At 40.0% G+C, this 20,257-nt stretch overlaps 1 protein-coding gene across 1 annotated transcript in view; it reads right to left on the bottom strand.

Moving 5' to 3' along the window:
* The window catches only part of SLO2 (slowpoke 2), a 284,378-nt gene that overhangs the window by 21,579 nt on the left and 242,542 nt on the right, over positions 1–20,257 (bottom strand). The window contains exons 5-15 of the mRNA XM_087347471.1: positions 12,619–12,693; positions 11,720–11,803; positions 10,101–10,195; positions 8,842–9,025; positions 7,416–7,580; positions 6,620–6,820; positions 5,994–6,211; positions 5,273–5,422; positions 4,120–4,436; positions 2,470–2,637; positions 1,609–1,753 (exon numbers count right to left, since the gene is read on the bottom strand). Of these exons, the coding sequence (XP_087203597.1) occupies positions 1,609–1,753; positions 2,470–2,637; positions 4,120–4,436; positions 5,273–5,422; positions 5,994–6,211; positions 6,620–6,820; positions 7,416–7,580; positions 8,842–9,025; positions 10,101–10,195; positions 11,720–11,803; positions 12,619–12,693 (1,802 nt within the window). The remainder of the gene's footprint in view (positions 1–1,608; positions 1,754–2,469; positions 2,638–4,119; positions 4,437–5,272; positions 5,423–5,993; positions 6,212–6,619; positions 6,821–7,415; positions 7,581–8,841; positions 9,026–10,100; positions 10,196–11,719; positions 11,804–12,618; positions 12,694–20,257) is intronic.

The following is a 20,257-nucleotide window of genomic DNA, read 5'->3' as shown; positions in this document are numbered from 1 at the left end:
AAGTCGTTGATGGTACGACGTCGATCTTCGTGAATGGCCTGCCGAATCTTCGTAACATTTTCGGGCGTTGTGCTCGAAGATGGTCGTCCAGAACGCTCGTCATTATCGACAGAGGTTCGGCCATTTTTAAAACGTGAATGCCAAACAAAAGTTTGTGCACGACCCATTGCGGACTCCCCAAATGCTTGCTTTAGCATTTCATAGGTTTCCGTAGCCGTTTTGGCGAGTCTTTGGCAAAATTTGATGCACACGCCATTCCGAAATCGCAGGAGGGTCGGTGTAATGCACTACCAAAACGCCCGTAACTAAGAAACAAATGTTAATTCGATGATGCCGGCTGGCACACTGATTCACTATTAATGTAGGCCGCACCCCCTAGCGGCAGAAGCTCGTACTACATCCGGTTCGCCCGCTATTGACACAGTCTTGAAACTTTCCGATCTCACTTCGTATTTCTAACTCAGCAAAATGCACTCCAATATACTGTGGGATTAACTTGGCTGTCGGCTACACATTCAAGAGGTACGTTCATTGAATACCATTCTCATTTACTGCGTAACATTTCTTTGTTTGTGGATTGTTTGAAACTGAGTATACGTTTTTAATAGCGAGTAGTTATTAAGTAAGATTTAATTAATCAGAGTAAGAAAGAGAGGATCTGGGCTTGCAGAATTATGAGAAAACAATTTGAAAACACTGTAAAAAAATCCTAGGTAGTGGATAATATTAAAATGAATCTTTAATAGCAAAACTTTTATCTTTTCATTTCTATTGCGTTGCGATATCACTGATTTGTAATTAATTCTTTTATCAGATATTAATAATCATTTTGAGGAAAGAAGGAAACACATAAACCAGTAGAGTTCTATTAAATCACATGTCTGGAATAATAATAATTATTATATTATTATAATAATAATTATGTTAATGGCCACAAATTAACCTATAATCTTAAAAGGAAAATAATCAGCTCAATTATCTGTGATGCTCATTAAGGCTTTGACCGGGATGTTCTTTCGTTAAATCTTATGTGGTACCGCCTGATTCGACTTCTAATGGTTAAGTGAAGTGTTTTCTTCGCGGTACGGTCTAGATTCGTAAATATTATGAAGACGAGCTTCGGCTTCAAAGGGTTAACCAGCTGATTTTCGTAATGGTGAGGTGTAGTGTTTTCTTCGCGGTACGGTCTGGATTCATAAATAATATTCAGACGATCTTCGGCTTCAAAGGGTTAATTGTGCAATGAAAGATGTCTCTTCTCTCTCTCCACAATTTAAAACCGCGGTGCGTAACACGAATACTACGTGAGTAACAACACATTTTAAGCAGAACATCAATACGTCTTGTACGAGGAACAGATGACCAACATTAAACTGAATATAATTGCAATATTTAAAGGAAATCTGAAGGACACGTTTTAATATACACGTGAGCGTCCTTTTATAAAATTGACACAAGGTGTTTTATTTTTAATCCTTCAGTTTTCCTCGACAAAATTCTTCAGAATTCAGTGGAAATGTAGACTGCAAAAAAACCAAAACATGCTCAAGTCACTACCAGCTACTCAAGACTACAATTCGATCAAATGAGTAAGTTCAATCAACTTACGCAATCTTCTCGCTGGGAGATCGCCACGGCACGTCATCGTCCATTTCGTCTTCACTGTCGTCTCCGTCCTGCTGCTCGGCAGCGATGTTCAGGGTTGAACTTGTAAACATGTCAGGAACTGGCAGAATGCTGGGACGACGGCTACCTGTTTTATCGTAAAACAAGTTACATCTGAACCAAGCGCGTAATAGTAATTATATGTATCGGCCAGATGATATGACAGCTGTAAAATTGGCAATTTTTATATGATTCTAGATTTAATAATCATAATTAAGGAAAGAAGATAAAGTTCAAGGAATTAAAACGAGAAGCTGAGAATAGGGAAGACTGGAGAGCTCTTTTTGGGCAGAGCAATGGACCTGTCGTAAGACAGAACACTGAATAATAATAAGATGAGGTGGTCTAGCAGTTAGAACGCTGGCCTTGTAATCCTAGGGGGTCTCGGGTTCGATTCCCGGCGGTGCCCGAATTTATAACTTGTTTTGGGCAAGGCCGTGGTCTAGGCAACACGGACTTTTCCTCCGTGGCATCCCAACAATTACTCCATTCACACACAGAAGAAGGCAATGGCAAACCACTTCTGGATCATCTGCCAAGAACGTATATGAACAGGTCCCAGTCCGAGAAGAGAAAAGGATGGAAGGATCCTGTTCATATGGACCTGTCGTCAGACAGAACACTAAATAAAATAAAATATATATATATATATATATATATATATATATATATACGTATATCAATATGCGTTGTAGTGGATCCACACAGTTTCAATAACAGATAATGGATTTTTTTGGAAATCAATTTATATCCCTTTCTTACAAAATACGCAACGCTACAATATTCCCTCCGCAGATACCGTACCTCTTCTTTGGCTGGGGATCTCAGGACTTAAGAGGTTCGGATTTTCCCCTGGCCTTGGCACATCCAAGAGCTTTCCTGCGATTGCCACATCCGGAGGAAGCAAAGCGGGAGAACTTTCTTTGAGGAATTGTTGAGAGTCGCTATAGGAAGTAGGTTCCCCAGACGTACCTGTTAAAAATATTATTCCGTGAATATTAATCACATTTTTATATTATCATCAACGCATACTGAAACTTTACTCTTTATTGACACTAATATTATAATAAAATAGAAATGCTTAACAGTTTCACTCGAAAACTCTTAGATCATCATTAAGGTAAAATGGAATAAGATCCTTTTAATTTAGATTTACTGAGTGATGTAGAAAATGCTATTTTGTGTTATACGCTTCCGATAAAAATTTTCACGAAAGAGATTGATGAAATTATTAAATATTGGTTATGACACTGAATTTCATGTAAGTACTCGTAGACAAATGTCTGTTGGTAAATGTGTTTATAATCATTAAGACGTGATGTTGATCGTTACTGTACGTAGTTTAGACTCGCGTTAGTCTAATAATCCTTATTGCTAATGCAGAATTAATTAGTATGATGTGATTTACAAGGAATGAACAACTACTAAATGAAAAGAAATACTCAATGCACAGTTGAAATGAATTTAAGGCTTTGACCGGGATGTTCGTTTGTTAAATCTTATGTGGTACCGCCTGATTCGACTTCTAATGGTTAAGTGAAGTGTTTTCTTCGCGGTACGGTCTGGATTCGTAAATAATATTCAGACGATCTTCGTCTTCAAAGGGTTAACCAGCTGATTTTCGTAATGGTGAGGTGTAGTGGTTTCTTCGCGGTACGGACTGAATTCATAAATAATATTCAGACGAGCTTCGGCTTCAAAGGGTTAAATCCGTGGCGTAACAGCTCCAGAGAGCCAAAGCCTCACGTTCACATGCCTAAGCAGAGGTGAACGATCATCTAACCGGATACAGAGTGACGTGTGGTCAGCACGACGAACCCCCAGCCATTGCTAGTTTTCATGACCGGATTACGCTAACCAATTTCCTCACGATGCTGGGTTGGCACCGGTCGAAAGCTCATGAGAAAATTTATTTTCCCCGAGACTCGAACCAGCACGCGTTCCGTATCGCCGTTCCGAAGCGCGATGCCTCAGACAGCGCGGGACACTCAATGCACAGTCACAGAAGAAAATAAACACAATACACGAAAGGCAGGTGTTACTGAGGTAATACATGTCACGACATGAAATTTGGGATGGTAAAAAATGCTAATTCTTCAGACGACTGGCGGTACAGACATCTACAGCTGGAGCAAGATAGTTATTTCCCACATTACCTACATCTAAACTTTAGTAGCATGAGCCGGCGTAGTATAGCGACTGGCTCGGAATGGACGACCAGGGTTCGATCCCTGACCAGGGCAGAGGATTTTTCCGCTGCTTCCAGGCCACCCAGTGGGTACTGGGGTCATTTCCCGTGGGTAAAGCGTGGCCCGGGGCGTGATGCTGACCACTCAACCCCCATCTAATGCCGAGGACAAGAATGAGTAGGAGCTACACCGTCTCTCCCCCCGAGCGCGTACATGGTACAGTCGTAGTTCTCCAGAATGAAAAAGACATTCAGAGACAACTCACATGGACCCTGAGTGTTAGCATCGTCAACTTTGAAGCTGATATTGTCATGTTTTATGTTATCTTGTTGGGTTTCACTAAAATCTGTCTTCTCCTTGACGCCATCCTTCTCTTCCACACATGCAGTACCTTTCTCAGGACAAACATTGGTTTGCTGGTTGCCCGGTACAAATGCCGAATTCTCTTCTTTGGAAATACTCAGATAGTAACAAATGTCACTCTTCTTCATAATGTGACGTGGTCCTGGATTAAGAAGGATCGTATCCTCATAAAATTCTGGAAGCTCTGATGGACGTACGCCAACCAGTGCCACGCCATATCTGTAGTGACAAGAGTGCAGTGTTTGACGACTTTTTTGGTTTGTAATGCCGATACGAATCAAAAATAAATTCGGGATATTAATTATTTATTTATTGTTTATAAATTGGAAACCAACAGATGGAGAATGTGGAGCATTTCAAGTACTTGGGACGACGGACGCTCTATGAACCAAGGAAGTAAAAGCAAGGATAGTCATGGCCAAGGCAGCTTTCGTCAAGAAGAGGATACTTCTCACTAGCAAGTTGGGCTTGGAGATGAATAAGAAACTAGTGAAGTGTTACGTATGGAGCAGAGACTTGGACACTCAGGAAGAAGGAACAGAAATACCTGGAGAGTTTCGAAATGTGGTGTTGGAGAAGAATAGAGAAGATCAGGTGGACGGATCGAGTGACCAACGAAGAAGTATTGAGGAGAGTCAACGAGCAAAGAAACATTCTGCAGGCGATTACACGAAGGAAAGCTAACTGGCTGGGACATATTATGAGAAGGAATGGATTAATGAGTGATATCATCGAAGGCCAGGTTGAAGGAAAGAGAGGACTAGGAAGAAGATTGATACAGCTAACCGACGACCTTAAACAAGGAAAGGAGATGACGTTCCAGGAATTAAAACGAGAAGCCGAGAATAGGGACAACTGGAGAGCTCTTTTTGGGCAGTGCAATGGACCTGTCGTAAGACAGAACACTTAATAATAATAATAAAGAACAGAGTAAATATAAATTTTCATTCATTTTTAACTCATCTTAAGTATATCCTACTTACTTAAGCGCTAAATTTCTAAAAAGGAAAAGCAGTAATATATAGTGCGATATTTTATAAAGACGCAACACATACTTTCTGTGCGAGTGGAAACTGGCGTAGGTGAAGCTCTTGCCCTCGTATTCACCGAAGAAGCGACTGTCTCCAAGAATGATGTGGTAAATCTCATTTCCCGAGCACTTCCCATACAACCTATGCCAGTCTTCTACGGATGTCTCACCTTCCCTGTGAACGGTACGTCCATTTATTAAACAGTCGCCATCGCCAAGGCACGCGGCTCGCGGGTTTCAAAACCGGCCGAAGTCGATGGATTTTTAAGGGCGATAAAAATCTGTAGCACAATTTCTTTCAGAGGGGAAGTAAAGATGGTGGTGGCACGTCGTATATTTACGGCACGTAAAACAGCATGAACGAGATGATTTTAAATTGTATTTTGGATCCGTGTCCCAGGCTACGAAGATATCAACTTAAATTACGAATAAATATGTAATTCAGGGCAAATAAAAATTTCCATCACAGTCAAAGAATTTTTTTTGATTTTAATAATTACATTAAAAATAAAAAAAATATTTTATAGGTTGTAAGAATACAGCAGATAAGTAAAGTGGACTGATAAGATGTCCTGAAACCAAAGGACAAGGATACAATTCGTAAAAAAAATACGAATAATGCTTTTAAGTACATAAAAGTAAATATTATATTTGGGAAAATTATGATAAAAAAAATGTTAAACATAAAATAACTATTACAATATATTCTGTTTGCTTAAGATGGATAACTGAAGATTGTCACTCACTGTCCACGCGACGTATGCAGCAGTAAGGTGACGAGGGTGGACGCTCCCGGACACGTGCAATTGTTAGCAAGAAGGGCGTACTTAAATTCATCTTCACAGACTACGTGTTCGGCAAACTTTACGTGCAGTTTATTCTCCGGTCGGAAGATCTGTACATACTGAGGTACATCTGGTGCAAAATCTTTCACGGCCCACGATCTTAGAATAGTGTGTTCATCCTGAAATACAAAATTTTACAGTAGCGGATTTAAATACAGTTGCTAAACTAGCTTAATTTATGATTTGAGCATTTCGCGGCGGTGAGTACGAAGACGGCCGTCTTTACCTTACTTTAACAAAGCGTCGTGTGTTCCCGATCAAAATGTTAATATCTTCAGACTCAACGCTGTGAAAACCTCAAATCCTACGTTAAATGTTCTGTTATATAAGTAGTAAGATGACCTGGACTTGTGTTCGGTCCATTGCACGGCAACTCGGAGGAATCCAAACAAACTGACATGCACAGAGTATTATCTGATCTGTGATCTTAGAGTTTATGTGGTCCACGAATACTACGATTGACTATTACAGTCCTTTATAATTTTTAATTCTGGTAAAACTGCAATATATTTACTAGAAGTACTAACAGCTGCAGCTTTGTCAGCGTAGTTCCTTGCTGCAAGAATAAAGCACGCTTCCGATTCATTCATACGCGCTCTTCCAAGGTCTCCGTCTTTCAGGCATGAACCCTGGATGTAGATAACTCTTTGTGCCCAAAGAGGTACTTGCAGGATCATCCTCATGGTTGTATCAAGCTCCATAGGAGATAGAAGGACCACGTAGTAGTCCTGAAAGTCAGAATTGCCCTATTTTCATCCGCCATTTTCTTATTTTAGCAGAGAAATGGCTGAAAATATTAAACCTACCATAACCTCACTTTTTTTCAGTGTTGAAGGCAGGAGAGTTTTATGAATGAAATGGTCACTTTTAAGAAAAAATAATACCCATTTATTGTTCAGTGACTTATTAATAGTATTCCTAGGCTATAAAATGCACTCCATCTACTATAAGAAGGAAGTAACTTTATAATTATACGTTGAAATGAACTAGGTCTTCGTGTTAATGTATTTTAAAAAGAAGAATTTTAATCCAGAAAAATGTTTCTGAATCGCTAAGATTGTTCCAATGTTTGATTCTTAAATTATTTTTCAATAATAATCAATAACACAGGTTTCAAAATAATTTCCTCGCGCAAATTTACATTTACGTAAATAAAGAAGTACAAACATTTATTTCTTCAGCAAGATTAATTATAAATTAAATTTTAAAAAAAAAATATAGCAGTAATGTATCGTGTAGCAAAATTTATTGTCCTGCATGCGAGCGAAACACATTTAATCGTCAAGACGACCCAATTTTAACCTCACTTTTTTTTGCATCTACCTGTAGCAAGGGATGGGCGTAGAATTCATTTAGGAAGTCCATGATTGTGTCAGCATGTAAGTTAGTACTGCACACCACCACATGTTTCTCTGACTGCGCCCTGTGTGAAGAATATGATCCACCCAGTTTCTGACGTTCCATCCATATGAATGCCAACTGCTCAAACTGCCACCGAGAAACAGAACAACATCGTATTGCACAGCACAAGATTAAAGTGCCATCTGGTGATATTCTACCTAACTTTTCTTGTTGTTTTGATTAAATATTTACTCACGTATGGACACGATAAATGCAAAAGAAATGCATGTTACATTTCCACAAACAGCCCAAAGAAATTGGGAAAAATGGAACCACAAAGTTATACAATATTTCAATCGTTTCACTTAAAATTTCATGTCTTAATTACTTGCGTTTATATTTGAATACACGTCTTTTTTTGTAGACGAAAGATTTTGTTTGGTCATATTATCAGCACTGTGCTGGTAACATGGCGAAAAGCATACCTTTCAGAAAATAGTTCTTTTCTGGCACCAATTATGAAAACGTCACATTTTTTAAATGTAGCTAATGAGCCCAAAAGTAGACGTGGACATCCCAAAAATCTAACCTTCGTCTATGGGCGGGAAATTTCTGGGTCCGATTTCTCACTCAGTCAGTTATGCCAACCAATTTGGTACGATTTAAAAAAAAAAGTTAAATCTCCAATATCAAATTTGCGATGCTGTAAAGTTGGTACTTTTTTTTAGATAGACTCACAGACACGTAGATAAATAATTACGATTTATAGATGAAGTCATGTATTTTAAGGAAAATATAACCGGTACTGGCTCCAGTAACATTTTTCTAACACTGTTTTGTGCTTTCGGAAATTAATTCGCTACAAACATTTCAGAGGAGTGTCTATTTGCATAAATTTGCATCGTATTCCCGTGTTTGAACAGCCAGTGCCTAGTACGTCGAATTAAATTCATAACACGAGTCAGACTACTGTTGTGGAACACTTGATAATTTAATTGCTACGTAACGAACGTCAAATATCCTCTTTGACATCTCTGATGGTAACATATCCGAATGGATTCACGTACGCAAAGAAAATGGTGGTTGAGTTACAATCAGAAACTCGTAAAACAATTAATACCTTTTGTAATCTTATCACCTAATGGAGGTGCGTGACATTCTTTGGACGTAATTAAACACGGATTTTTAGTAATTTTATTTTATTATACCCAATATAGTTAATTCCTATTTTCTCGATTTTAAGACTCACTTTTTACATTTTTCAATAATTCTTATATCCGGGTGTATCTTACATTTGGTGGCGTATTAATATGGAGAAAATACGGTATACTGTAATATACAAATGCTATTAACACTAAAAATATAGTTATTTTAAAATATAATTAACCAGATGTTTACGAACACTGACCTGTGTTGGCAGTACTATCAGAGCAATGCAAATCATGAAGACCATGTACATCTGTGACGGCCAGATGTCTGGAACGAAATCTCCGTACCCCACAGTTGAGAAAGTTACCACGACGTAGTAGGTGGCTTGGAAAAGGTTCAGATGTCTGTGACCAGCTCGCTGGAAGTGTTGGATACCACAGACACTACACAAAAACAACTCGGTTCAATGTCTGCAACGAAGTGCTGTATAGGAGGATATTAGGAGCTGAGACACGTACTTTCGGGCTGGGAAACAAGAAAAGGCACATAATTTTTATGGAAAAGTCTCTTGGAAGATGGTTAACCCTTTGAAGCCGAAGATCGTCTGAATATTATTTATGAATTCAGACCGTACCGCGAAGAAAACACTACACCTCACAATTACGAAAATCAGCTGGTTAACCCTTTGAAGCCGAAGCTCGTCTTCATAATATTTACGAATCCAGACCGTACCGCGAAGAAAACACTTCACTTAACCATTAGAAGTCGAATCAGGCGGTACCACATAAGATTTAACAAAAGAACATCCCGGTGAAAGCCTTAAGCATAGTTACTGTTCGTTTCGCATGTAATTTGTCAGAAAAACCGCGAAGTTTCAAATGCAATCGAAAATAAAGAAACGAAAATCCGTGATTGGCAATCACTTCTGATTCGTAAAGACGACAGCTTTTTTTAAATAATGCTCCAAATGCTCTCGTAGAAGTTGACCGACGTTTCAGAGGTGCTTACTGCCTCAATCATCGCCCTACACGGCGTAATATCCCAGAAGACAATCATTACACTGGTAGGTACGTATAAAAGAGACATCGTTTCTAGGCCGCTACTCACTCCAGTATCCCAAAAGCCAATCAGTTGCGGACATTTTGTATTAACGAGCAGAACACGTGTTCATTTTCGCATCCCAATAATTTGCTGCTGTTAACGAACACAGTACTGAAGAGGCTACGTTGCAAATACAGGGTTATTCATAATTCCCTGATACATTACAAAACATCGCTAAAATTGAATGGTGCAATGGATGGTAAAATATGACATGCCGATAGAAAGAGAATCTCTCAAAGTTTATTTTACATACATCATAAATGCGATCAAGGTTGTTTTTCAAATGAAAATACTCTCTCCTTCATAAAATAAATTTTAGTCACGATTTTAATTTGGCTTGTTCTACGTGTGGCCAAATCATAATTCGTCTAAGGACACGTAGAACACATTTTATCCTATGAGGGTCCTCGCACTTACCTTGTAAAGACGAGACACAGCAAAGTAGCCGACAAAATCATTAGTTGGTGTGACAGAGCTGACTGCGATTTCTGCATAGCTCGGTGTAGGTCGTTCTACAAAGAGGGATACGAAGAAAACTCCATTAGTTGAAAGGAAATTGTATTAGTTACTGCTCTTGTATCAATAATTCAATAATGTTCTAAAACAGCTGGCACAAATGCGCACTCGACACGATCGATGGAGGATGTCGTGTTTGGCCGGAAGAAGTATACGTCATATCTACTTTATATCAAAATTGTGTTTCATAAACGTCGATTCATTACATCGAAATCTCACAGACTATTTTTATATTGCTATGTTTCCATTTTTTCTCTAAATGCTTGAAGTAAATGAAAAAAAATATTACATTTCTCTCTATATACAACAAATAAAAATGGATGAAAATTAGTGTACTCTTTCACGTTGCGTAGTCTTGAAAAAATTAATCAAAATTTTACAGCTGTTCACATCTGGACAGTAACTTTGACGCTTAGAACCTTCGTACGAAATCTTTAAATCAATGCACAAAGGGAAGTAAACTCGAGGACAGATAATCTACCACTAAATCGAACGTTATTATTTATAAAATTTTATAAATTATTTAAATATTTGTGTCTTATAGTACAATATAGCATACAAACAAATTAAATTATATTTTAAAGCTCTGTTATGTTAATAAGAGTTTAGAAACTTAAGTTTAATCCACAACAACAACTGCTTGACACCAAATTCAGGATCTTATTAGTAAAATTTAAATAAACTGTTCCCTCCACATCAGTTTTGTAATTAAAACTGATGTTTTCGCGACTTTTTATAAATTAATGATTGATAAGATTATATAAAGTGTAATTTTAATTAATATATTACGACAAAACCTGTAGATATTTAGAAAAAACTGATTTACAACAGAAAAAGTTTCTAAGCGTATTTTTTCAAGGTCATTTCGAATGTGTACAACTGTTTCAGAACTTTTAGTTAATGAGACATTCTTTTCAGTGTCGTAACTGAAGTAGTTGAGTGTCCTGCAAAAGACCAGGATAGAACCAGTGCAGGTCCCAACGTCTAAGAGTAAAGACTTATTTTATTTTTGCTTTTAAGAAAGGAACAAGGAAATAGGAAAATAAAAACAAAGCAGAGTCTTCTTCCATCCTCCACTCCTCTGTTTCTCCTACTTTCACAAGATGTGAAGTCCCACCTCAACAGAAGTGAGTAATCGCGTAAAATCGAAGTTAAAATGCGATTGTGCGTAATTTCGTGGCTTAAACTCTCAGAAAACCGCCCGCAGATCCTCGAATGTTCCAGTCTCTATGCATTCGCGTTTGTGCGATGTGTTAGGGCCCCACTGCTGCCTCTGATGTGCAGATTTAAATAAGGCGAGGTCAGGCCAATCCCTTTTTCATGTGACTGGCCCTTGTAGTTAATTGATACAATTAATTAAACTCACACGTTTTCCAAAACGAGATAATAATTATTATACACAGCGACAAGATGGCTGTCTTCTGGGTTGTATCGCCGCGTAGTCTGGTACATGTTTATTAACAGCGTTACAGCCCGGAAGAACCTGAAATCTCACACAGAATAAAGTCTTCTATACTTACAAACATATTTTGAAGAGAATGTTTTGCGAGCCAGCAGTTCAAGAAGACAGGAATAAATAGATTTCTCAGCGGAGGCCAAAGTAACTGAAACAAAGGAACAGAACAATGCGCAGAAAGTCACGGAACGTAAGCATTGGCACTTAGTGAGTTGGGGGAATCTAGTGCAGGTGCTCAAAATGACCACCGTTAGCTTCGTGGCGCTGTTGGCAGTAGTGAACAACAGACTGACAAGAGCGCATCAAAGTTGCTGCTGTGCATAAATCTTTTTATGGGGGACAACAGTCACGTCGGAAGCACGCAAGTAAAACATTTCTACCACTTAAGAGTGAAAGTGTCTAGGTTAAATTAAGTTAGGTTAGGTTAGTGACGCCACTGCCTCAGCTGGACGAGGTTAGGTTAAGGAAAGCTACGTAAAATAACACACGTTCCATCACCAGATTCAACCGACGTTGAATATTAACGTTACGGATGACATGACATGATTTTTATAAACTAGTATTACAGTCGATTGATTTAAACGTCTATATTAATACACAGGATGATTCAAAACAGGCCTGCCATACACTGAGGAATGATTCGGAAGGCAAATTATATTAAAAATGTTAATACGGATAACACCTTCAACAGAAACTCACCAGTGCTACCATCTGTCGGTACACCTAGGCACATAAGGAACATCTTAAAACGTCCGTAGCTCCGGAATGGTTGGAAATATTAATATTTTAATTCGAAATTACCTCTCGAATCACCTCCGATATATCGATTGGGAAACATGGTGTATATAATCAACATTCCAAAATCAGTAATACGTATTTAGAAAATAAAATATGTAACACTGAATCTGACAATTTATTCTCCAAAACGTAACATGGCAACCTTAATACAGTACTTCAACTTACCGTCAACAAGAAGGGGATTGTGTTTATCAGCTCGAGCAGGAAATAGAAGGACAGTAACTGCTGCCAGACATTACCCTGAAACAAAAGACGAACAGGTCATGCGTACGAAAAGAAGCTTCAAACATGAATGCATGTTAGCAACTGTAAGCATAGCCCAACAGTTCTGGAGCGTTCATCAGCATTTAATGTTTGACCAATGTGAATGGCGGGAGAATTTCGCTCGCAGGAACTCCCCTGACGGATTCCCCACCCAATGACGCGCTCAAAAAGCATATGCAGATTTTCGCGTGAAATATCCGTTGTTGGTATTTGATCTTAGGGAAAAAGTTGAATGTGTCAACAAATTCCATTAAAATTCTTCCCCAGACAAACATCTAGAAACCAGACGTTGTATTAGATTCTAGGGCGTTGTTCTAGAAGTAAACACAGCGGAAACCAAGTCTCGTTGTCAGTCATCAAACTTTTATTTTTTTATTTGTAGTGTTCTGTCTGAAGACAGGTCCATATGAACAGGATCCTTCCATCCTTTTCTCGGACTGGGACCTGTTCATATACGTTCTTGGCAGATGATCCAGAAGTGGTTTGCCATTGCCTTCTTCTGTGTGTGAATGGAGTAATTGTTGGGATGCCACGGAGGAAAACTCCGTGTTGCCTAGACCACGGCCTTGCCCAACACAAGTTATAAATTCGGGCACCGCCATGAATCGAACCCGAGACCCCAGGATTACAAGGCCAGCGTTCTAACCACTAGACCACCTCATCTTATTATTATTTAGTGTTCTGTCTGACGACAGGTCCATATGAACAGGATCCTTCCATCCTTTTCTCTTCTCGGACTGGGACCTGTTCATATACGTTCTTGGCAGATGATCCAGAAGTGGTTTGCCATTGCCTTCTTCTGTGTGTGAATTGAGTAATTGTTGGGATGCCACGGAGGAAAACTCCGTGTTGCCTAGACCACGGCCTTGCCCAACACAAGTTATAAATTCGGGCACCGCCATGAATCGAACCCGAGACCCCAGGATTACAAGGCCAGCGTTCTAACCACTAGACCACCTCATCTTATTATTATTTAGTGTTCTGTCTGACGACAGGTCCATATGAACAGGATCCTTCCATCCTTTTCTCGGACTGGGACCTGTTCATATACGTTCTTGGCAGATGATCCAGAAGTGGTTTGCCATTGCCTTCTTCTGTGTGTGAATTGAGTAATTGTTGGGATACCACGGAGGAAAACTCCGTGTTGCCTAGACCACGACCTTGCCCAGCACAAGTTATAAATTCGGGCACCGCCATGAATCGAACCCGAGACCCGAGGATTACAAGGCCAGCGTTCTAACCACTAGACCACCTCATCTTATTATTATTTAGTGTTCTGTCTGACGACAGGTCCATATGAACAGGATCCTTCCATCCTTTTCTCGGACTGGGACCTGTTCATATACGTTCTTGGCAGATGATCCAGAAGTGGTTTGCCATTGCCTTCTTCTGTGTGTGAATGGAGTAATTGTTGGGATGCCACGGAGGAAAACTCCGTGTTGCCTAGACCACGGCCTTGCCCAACACAAGTTATAAATTCGGGCACCGCCATGAATCGAACCCGAGACCCCAGGATTACAAGGCCAGCGTTCTAACCACTAGACCACCTCATCTTATTATTATTTAGTGTTCTGTCTGACGACAGGTCCATATGGACAGGATCTTCCATCCTTTTCTCGGACTGGGACCTGTTCATATACGTTCTTGGCAGATGATCCAGAAGTGGTTTGCCATTGCCTTCTTCTGTGTGTGAATTGAGTAATTGTTGGGATGCCACGGAGGAAAACTCCGTGTTGCCTAGACCACGGCCTTGCCCAACACAAGTTATAAATTCGGGCACCGCCATGAATCGAACCCGAGACCCCAGGATTACAAGGCCAGCGTTCTAACCACTAGACCACCTCATCTTATTATTATTTAGTGTTCTGTCTGACGACAGGTCCATATGAACAGGATCCTTCCATCCTTTTCTCGGACTGGGACCTGTTCATATACGTTCTTGGCAGATGATCCAGAAGTGGTTTGCCATTGCCTTCTTCTGTGTGTGAATTGAGTAATTGTTGGGATGCCACGGAGGAAAACTCCGTGTTGCCTAGACCACGGCCTTGCCCAACACAAGTTATAAATTCGGGCACCGCCATGAATCGAACCCGAGACCCCAGGATTACAAGGCCAGCGTTCTAACCACTAGACCACCTCATCTTATTATTATTTAGTGTTCTGTCTGACGACAGGTCCATATGAACAGGATCCTTCCATCCTTTTCTCGGACTGGGACCTGTTCATATACGTTCTTGGCAGATGATCCAGAAGTGGTTTGCCATTGCCTTCTTCTGTGTGTGAATTGAGTAATTGTTGGGATGCCACGGAGGAAAACTCCGTGTTGCCTAGACCACGGCCTTGCCCAACACAAGTTATAAATTCGGGCACCGCCGGGAATCGAACCCGAGACCCCTGGATTACAAGGCCAGCGTTCTTGTAATCCAAACTACAGGACAAAATCGGTGGTACTAAATCTAAGTTCAACTAATGAAGTAACAAGGGTTAGGTCACATTTGAAAAATCCTTGCTACCTTTTTCAGTTCAGTATAATTTATGTTCCCGTCTGCTATCTGATATCGCGAAGATCAAAGACACAACGTTATCTATCATTTTATGTCTTGGGCGTGAAACTTGATCTCACGCGTTAATGGAACAACAGAGAATAAGTCTAGACCTTAAGAGGGACAAAGTAACAGGAAAATGGAGAAAATTACATAATAGGCTCCATAATTTTACTCCTCGTAAACTATTATCATTATAAACAACTAGAGAATAAATAAATAGGCAGGACTTTTAGCACGCACGGGGTTAATGAGAATATCTCACACAATTTTACCTATTAAATTCATTTTCGATAAATGTGGTTGGTGATTGGGTTTATCTGGCTCAGAAGAGGGGCAGATGGTGGGCTCTTTTAAACATGGTGATGACCTCGTTGTATAAAAGGCGGGTAACTACTTTAACCCTTTGAAGCCGAAGATCGTCTGAATATTATTTACGAATTTAGTCCGTACCGCGAAGAAAACACTACACCTCACCATTACGAAAATCAGCTGGTTAACCCTTTGAAGCCGAAGCTCGTCTTCATAATATTTACGAATCCAGACCGTACCGCGAAGAAAACACTTCACCTCACCATTACGAAAATCAGCTGGTTAACCCTTTGAAGCCGAAGCTCGTCTTCATAATATTTACGAATCCAGACCGTACCGCGAAGAAAACACTTCACTTAACCATTAGAAGTCGAATCAGGCGGTACCACATAAGATTTAACAAAAGAACATCCCGGTCAAAGCCTTAATAGCTACGCGTCCTAAAAGGTATCCAAGAAAGACTCTTGAGGAGTTAATTATGTTGGAGTAACTGAGGGAAAAATGTACGCCTCTATCAGACGGAACATTTCCAAGATTGAATCGAGGTTCAACCACAAGAACGTGAGGTACATTAATTTTATATTATATATTCAACAAAAGAATGTAAGAGAAAAATGTCGAAACGCGCAGTTTTCGAAGATATTCGGATAATCAAAGCGCCGAATTTAGAGTGAATGAATTATTTTATTGTATCGTGTTATGTGGTCATTAGCCGATATGGCCAGATATCTACTCCAGAATGAAAAATTCATATCTGAAAAGGAAATTCAACGGAGAATCCTGCTTCTGAATGGGGCCTTACCACACACTTAAAACGACGAATGACACTCGCTAAAAATCACAAATACATCAGAGAAATTTCATAAAATATTAAATAGACGTATCTCATCGTGGAAACATTTTATTTAAGTCTAGAGGCTCCTAATTGGTGTTTCCGTTAACGTATGAAAAGAACGCCAGTCAATAATATTAACAGTATCAATAATTGAGATGATAAAGTTGCGTCATATTGTGATAAATATATATTTGCTTAAAACTTGTCAGTCTAATCACAATAAATTCCTATTAAATATTAAAATATTACCATAATTAACATTTAAATATTTAAAATATATTAAATGATGTTCTCTATCGAAATGTTCGATTTCCATTACATCATCACTTTTTACACGACATGTTTCAGTTCTAAAAGAACCATCTTCAGGTGTATAAAATTATATAAACTTAAATATAATTTCTTAAATGCAACTTTTAGTCAGATGTTTTTCAGATTTCAAATGATATTTTCTTCCAGATTTTAATGTAATTTTTAATATCGTATTCGAAGTTGTTCTGTATACGTTCACCCACACAAAATCATGTTAAGCACGACGTACATACAGAACAACTTCGAATACGATATTAAAAAATACATTAAAATCTGGAAGAAAATATCATTTGAAATCTGAAAAACATCTGACTAAAAGTTGCATTTAAGAAATTATATTTAAGTTTATATAATTTTATACACCTGAAGATGGTTCTTTTAGAACTGAAACATGTCGTGTAAAAAGTGATGATGTAATGGAAATCGAACATTTCGATAGAGAACATCATTTAATATATTTTAAATATTTAAATGATAATTATGGTAATATTTTAATATTTAATAGGTATTTTATTGTGATTAGACTGACAAAATTTAAACAAATAGTATCAATAAATATACAATAATATTTCTGGAGAATAACTGATTCAGATGTCACAAATCTTACGGTAGTTGGCATCCACGGAACCAACTTTACTATCACACTGTGGTGCACTGAGTTGCTAAAATGACACCTAATAACGGCAAAGTGCAGTCTACGAAGGAACACCAACTTTGCTTCGGAGCTCTGGAATTAGTCAGGCAGAAAGCACTTAGAACGCACTCCAGTACGAGACGACGCGTCTGGAATGTACCTGGGTGGATAAATGGTTATTCAAAGATTCCGTACCAATTTCACCGGTTATTTAGCACGTGATGACATCGCAGTCTGTGAACTTGAAAGGATTCGGCAGGATGCAATCACGGCCTATTTCAATGCTCTATACCGGCATTATGATAGAGGTACTGAGAAAAACCAGGAAAAACCCTGTCTGGACAGACGGTATACCAACCGTAACACACGACCTAGACGCCTAACTGGGACGATGTTTGTTAATGTAACTGTCCGGTTACGTGTGGATGTTGTAGAAACGCTAACCTGAGATATTTCGAACCAATAAAGTGAATTAAAAGGAATTAATTTTGCTGAAGTCTTTTGTATAAAGTGGATTCCGGTTAATTGGGACACATCGGGACTAGAAGACTTTGGACCAATTAAGAGGCTGTTCCGATTAACCGATGGCCCAGTTAACCGGAATCTAATGTACTAAGACTAAGTAACTCAATGGGGTAGAGAATACAGACAGTTGCTTGGCTAATCAAGAAATTCCACGCCTTTTATGGTACAGGTTTGTCCGCAAAGCCCATATACAAAGCCAAATAAATCCAGTCCCCACTATAAGATCCTATTTCTTTAAGATTTATATTAATATTATCCTCCCATCTACGACTAAACTTTGTTACACTAAAATTAAAGATTGTATATAACTAAGTAGATTGCTTACAGAACGCGAAGGTTCATCACCGAATTAACCAAAGCCCTGTCCTGGGCCAACAAAATCCAGTCTCCTTCAACTCCTGTCTCCCATAGATCCCGCCTGAGATTATCCTCCCATCTACGTCTAGGTCTCCCCAGAGGTCTCTTTCCCTCAGGCTTCCCAAATAGTGGACCCAACCAACTAAATGGCTTACGGAACCCGAAGGTTCATCACCGAATTAACCAAAGCCCTGTCCTGGGCCAACAAAATCCAGTCTCCTTCAACTCCTGTCTCCCATAGATCCCGCCTGAGATTATCCTCCCATCTACGTCTAGGTCTCCCCAGAGGTCTCTTCCCCTCAGGCTTCCCAAATAGTGGACCCAACCAACTAAATGGCTTACGGAACCCAAAGGTTCATCACCGAATTAACCAAAGCCCTGTCCTGGGCCAACAAAATCCAGTCTCCTTCAACTCCTGTCTCCCATAGATCCCGCCTGAGATTATCCTCCCATCTACGTCTAGGTCTCCCCAGAGGTCTCTTCCCCTCAGGCTTCCCAAATAGTGGACCCAACCAACTAAATGGCTTACGGAACCCGAAGGTTCATCACCGAATTAACCAAAGCCCTGTCCTGGGCCAACAAAATCCAGTCTCCTTCAACTCCTGTCTCCCATAGATCCCGCCTGAGATTATCCTCCCATCTACGTCTAGGTCTCCCCAGAGGTCTCTTCCCCTCAGGCTTCCAAAATAGTGGACCCAACCAACTAAATGGCTTACGGAACCCGAAGGTTCATCACCGAATTAACCAAAGCCCTGTCCTGGGCCAACAAAATCCAGTCTCCTTCAACTCCTGTCTCCCATAGATCCCGCCTGAGATTATCCTCCCATCTACGTCTAGGTCTCCCCAGAGGTCTCTTCCCCTCAGGCTTCCCAAATAGTGGACCCAACCAACTAAATGGCTTACGGAACCCGAAGGTTCATCACCGAATTAACCAAAGCCCTGTCCTGGGCCAACAAAATCCAGTCTCCTTCAACTCCTGTCTCCCATAGATCCCGCCTGAGATTATCCTCCCATCTACGTCTAGGTCTCCCCAGAGGTCTCTTCCCCTCAGGCTTCCAAAATAGTGGACCCAACCAACTAAATGGCTTACGGAACCCGAAGGTTCATCACCGAATTAACCAAAGCCCTGTCCTGGGCCAACAAAATCCAGTCTCCTTCAACTCCTGTCTCCCATAGATCCCGCCTGAGATTATCCTCCCATCTACGTCTAGGTCTCCCCAGAGGTCTCTTCCCCTCAGGCTTCCCAAATAGTGGACCCAACCAACCAGATGGCTTACCGAACCCGAAGGTTCATCACCGAATTAACCAAAGCCCTGTCCTGGGCCAACAAAATCCAGTCTCCTTCAACTCCTATCTCCCATAGATCCCGCCTGAGATTATCCTCCCATCTACGTCTAGGTCTCCCCAGAGGTCACTTCCCCTCAGGCTTCCCAAATAGTGGACCCAACCAACCAGATGGCTTACCGAACCCGAAGGTTCATCACCGAATTAACCAAAGCCCTGTCCTGGGCCAACAAAATCCAGTCTCCTTCAACTCCTATCTCCCATAGATCCCGCCTGAGATTATCCTCCCATCTACGTCTAGGTCTCCCCAGAGGTCTCTTCCCCTCTGGCTTCCCAACCAGTACCCGGTGCACACCTCTTGTCCCATCCATGCGCGCTACATGTCCCGCCCATCTCACTCTTCTCGACTTAATCACCCTGACAATATTGGGGGAGGAGTACGGATTTTTAAGTTAAAAGATTTTATATTTTATCACTAAAACATTTGGTACTACTTATTCGTAGGTTAAATCTCATCATCCGAATGATGTAGGTAGTAAGCTCCTCTGAAACGTCGGTCAATTCCACACTACACCGTGAAACATCTCACTTAAACGTAATTTAAATGTTCAAAAGCAATTTAACGGCGTCTGTAACGGAAACTATGAACGAGGAACATAATTTTACGCGATCGTCAGGACGCGTTATATGACAGCACCAGTAACTAATTTATGTATTAGTAATTATAGCTTTAAATTG

This window comes from Zootermopsis nevadensis, unplaced genomic scaffold (assembly GCF_977971745.1).
Source record: "Zootermopsis nevadensis isolate Lab colony 2312 unplaced genomic scaffold, Znev_1.0 Znev_ptg000011l, whole genome shotgun sequence".
NCBI lineage: Eukaryota > Metazoa > Arthropoda > Insecta > Blattodea > Termopsidae > Zootermopsis > Zootermopsis nevadensis.
Note: the sequence above shows the minus strand (reverse complement) of the source record. Positions and strands in the feature narration are given on the sequence as shown.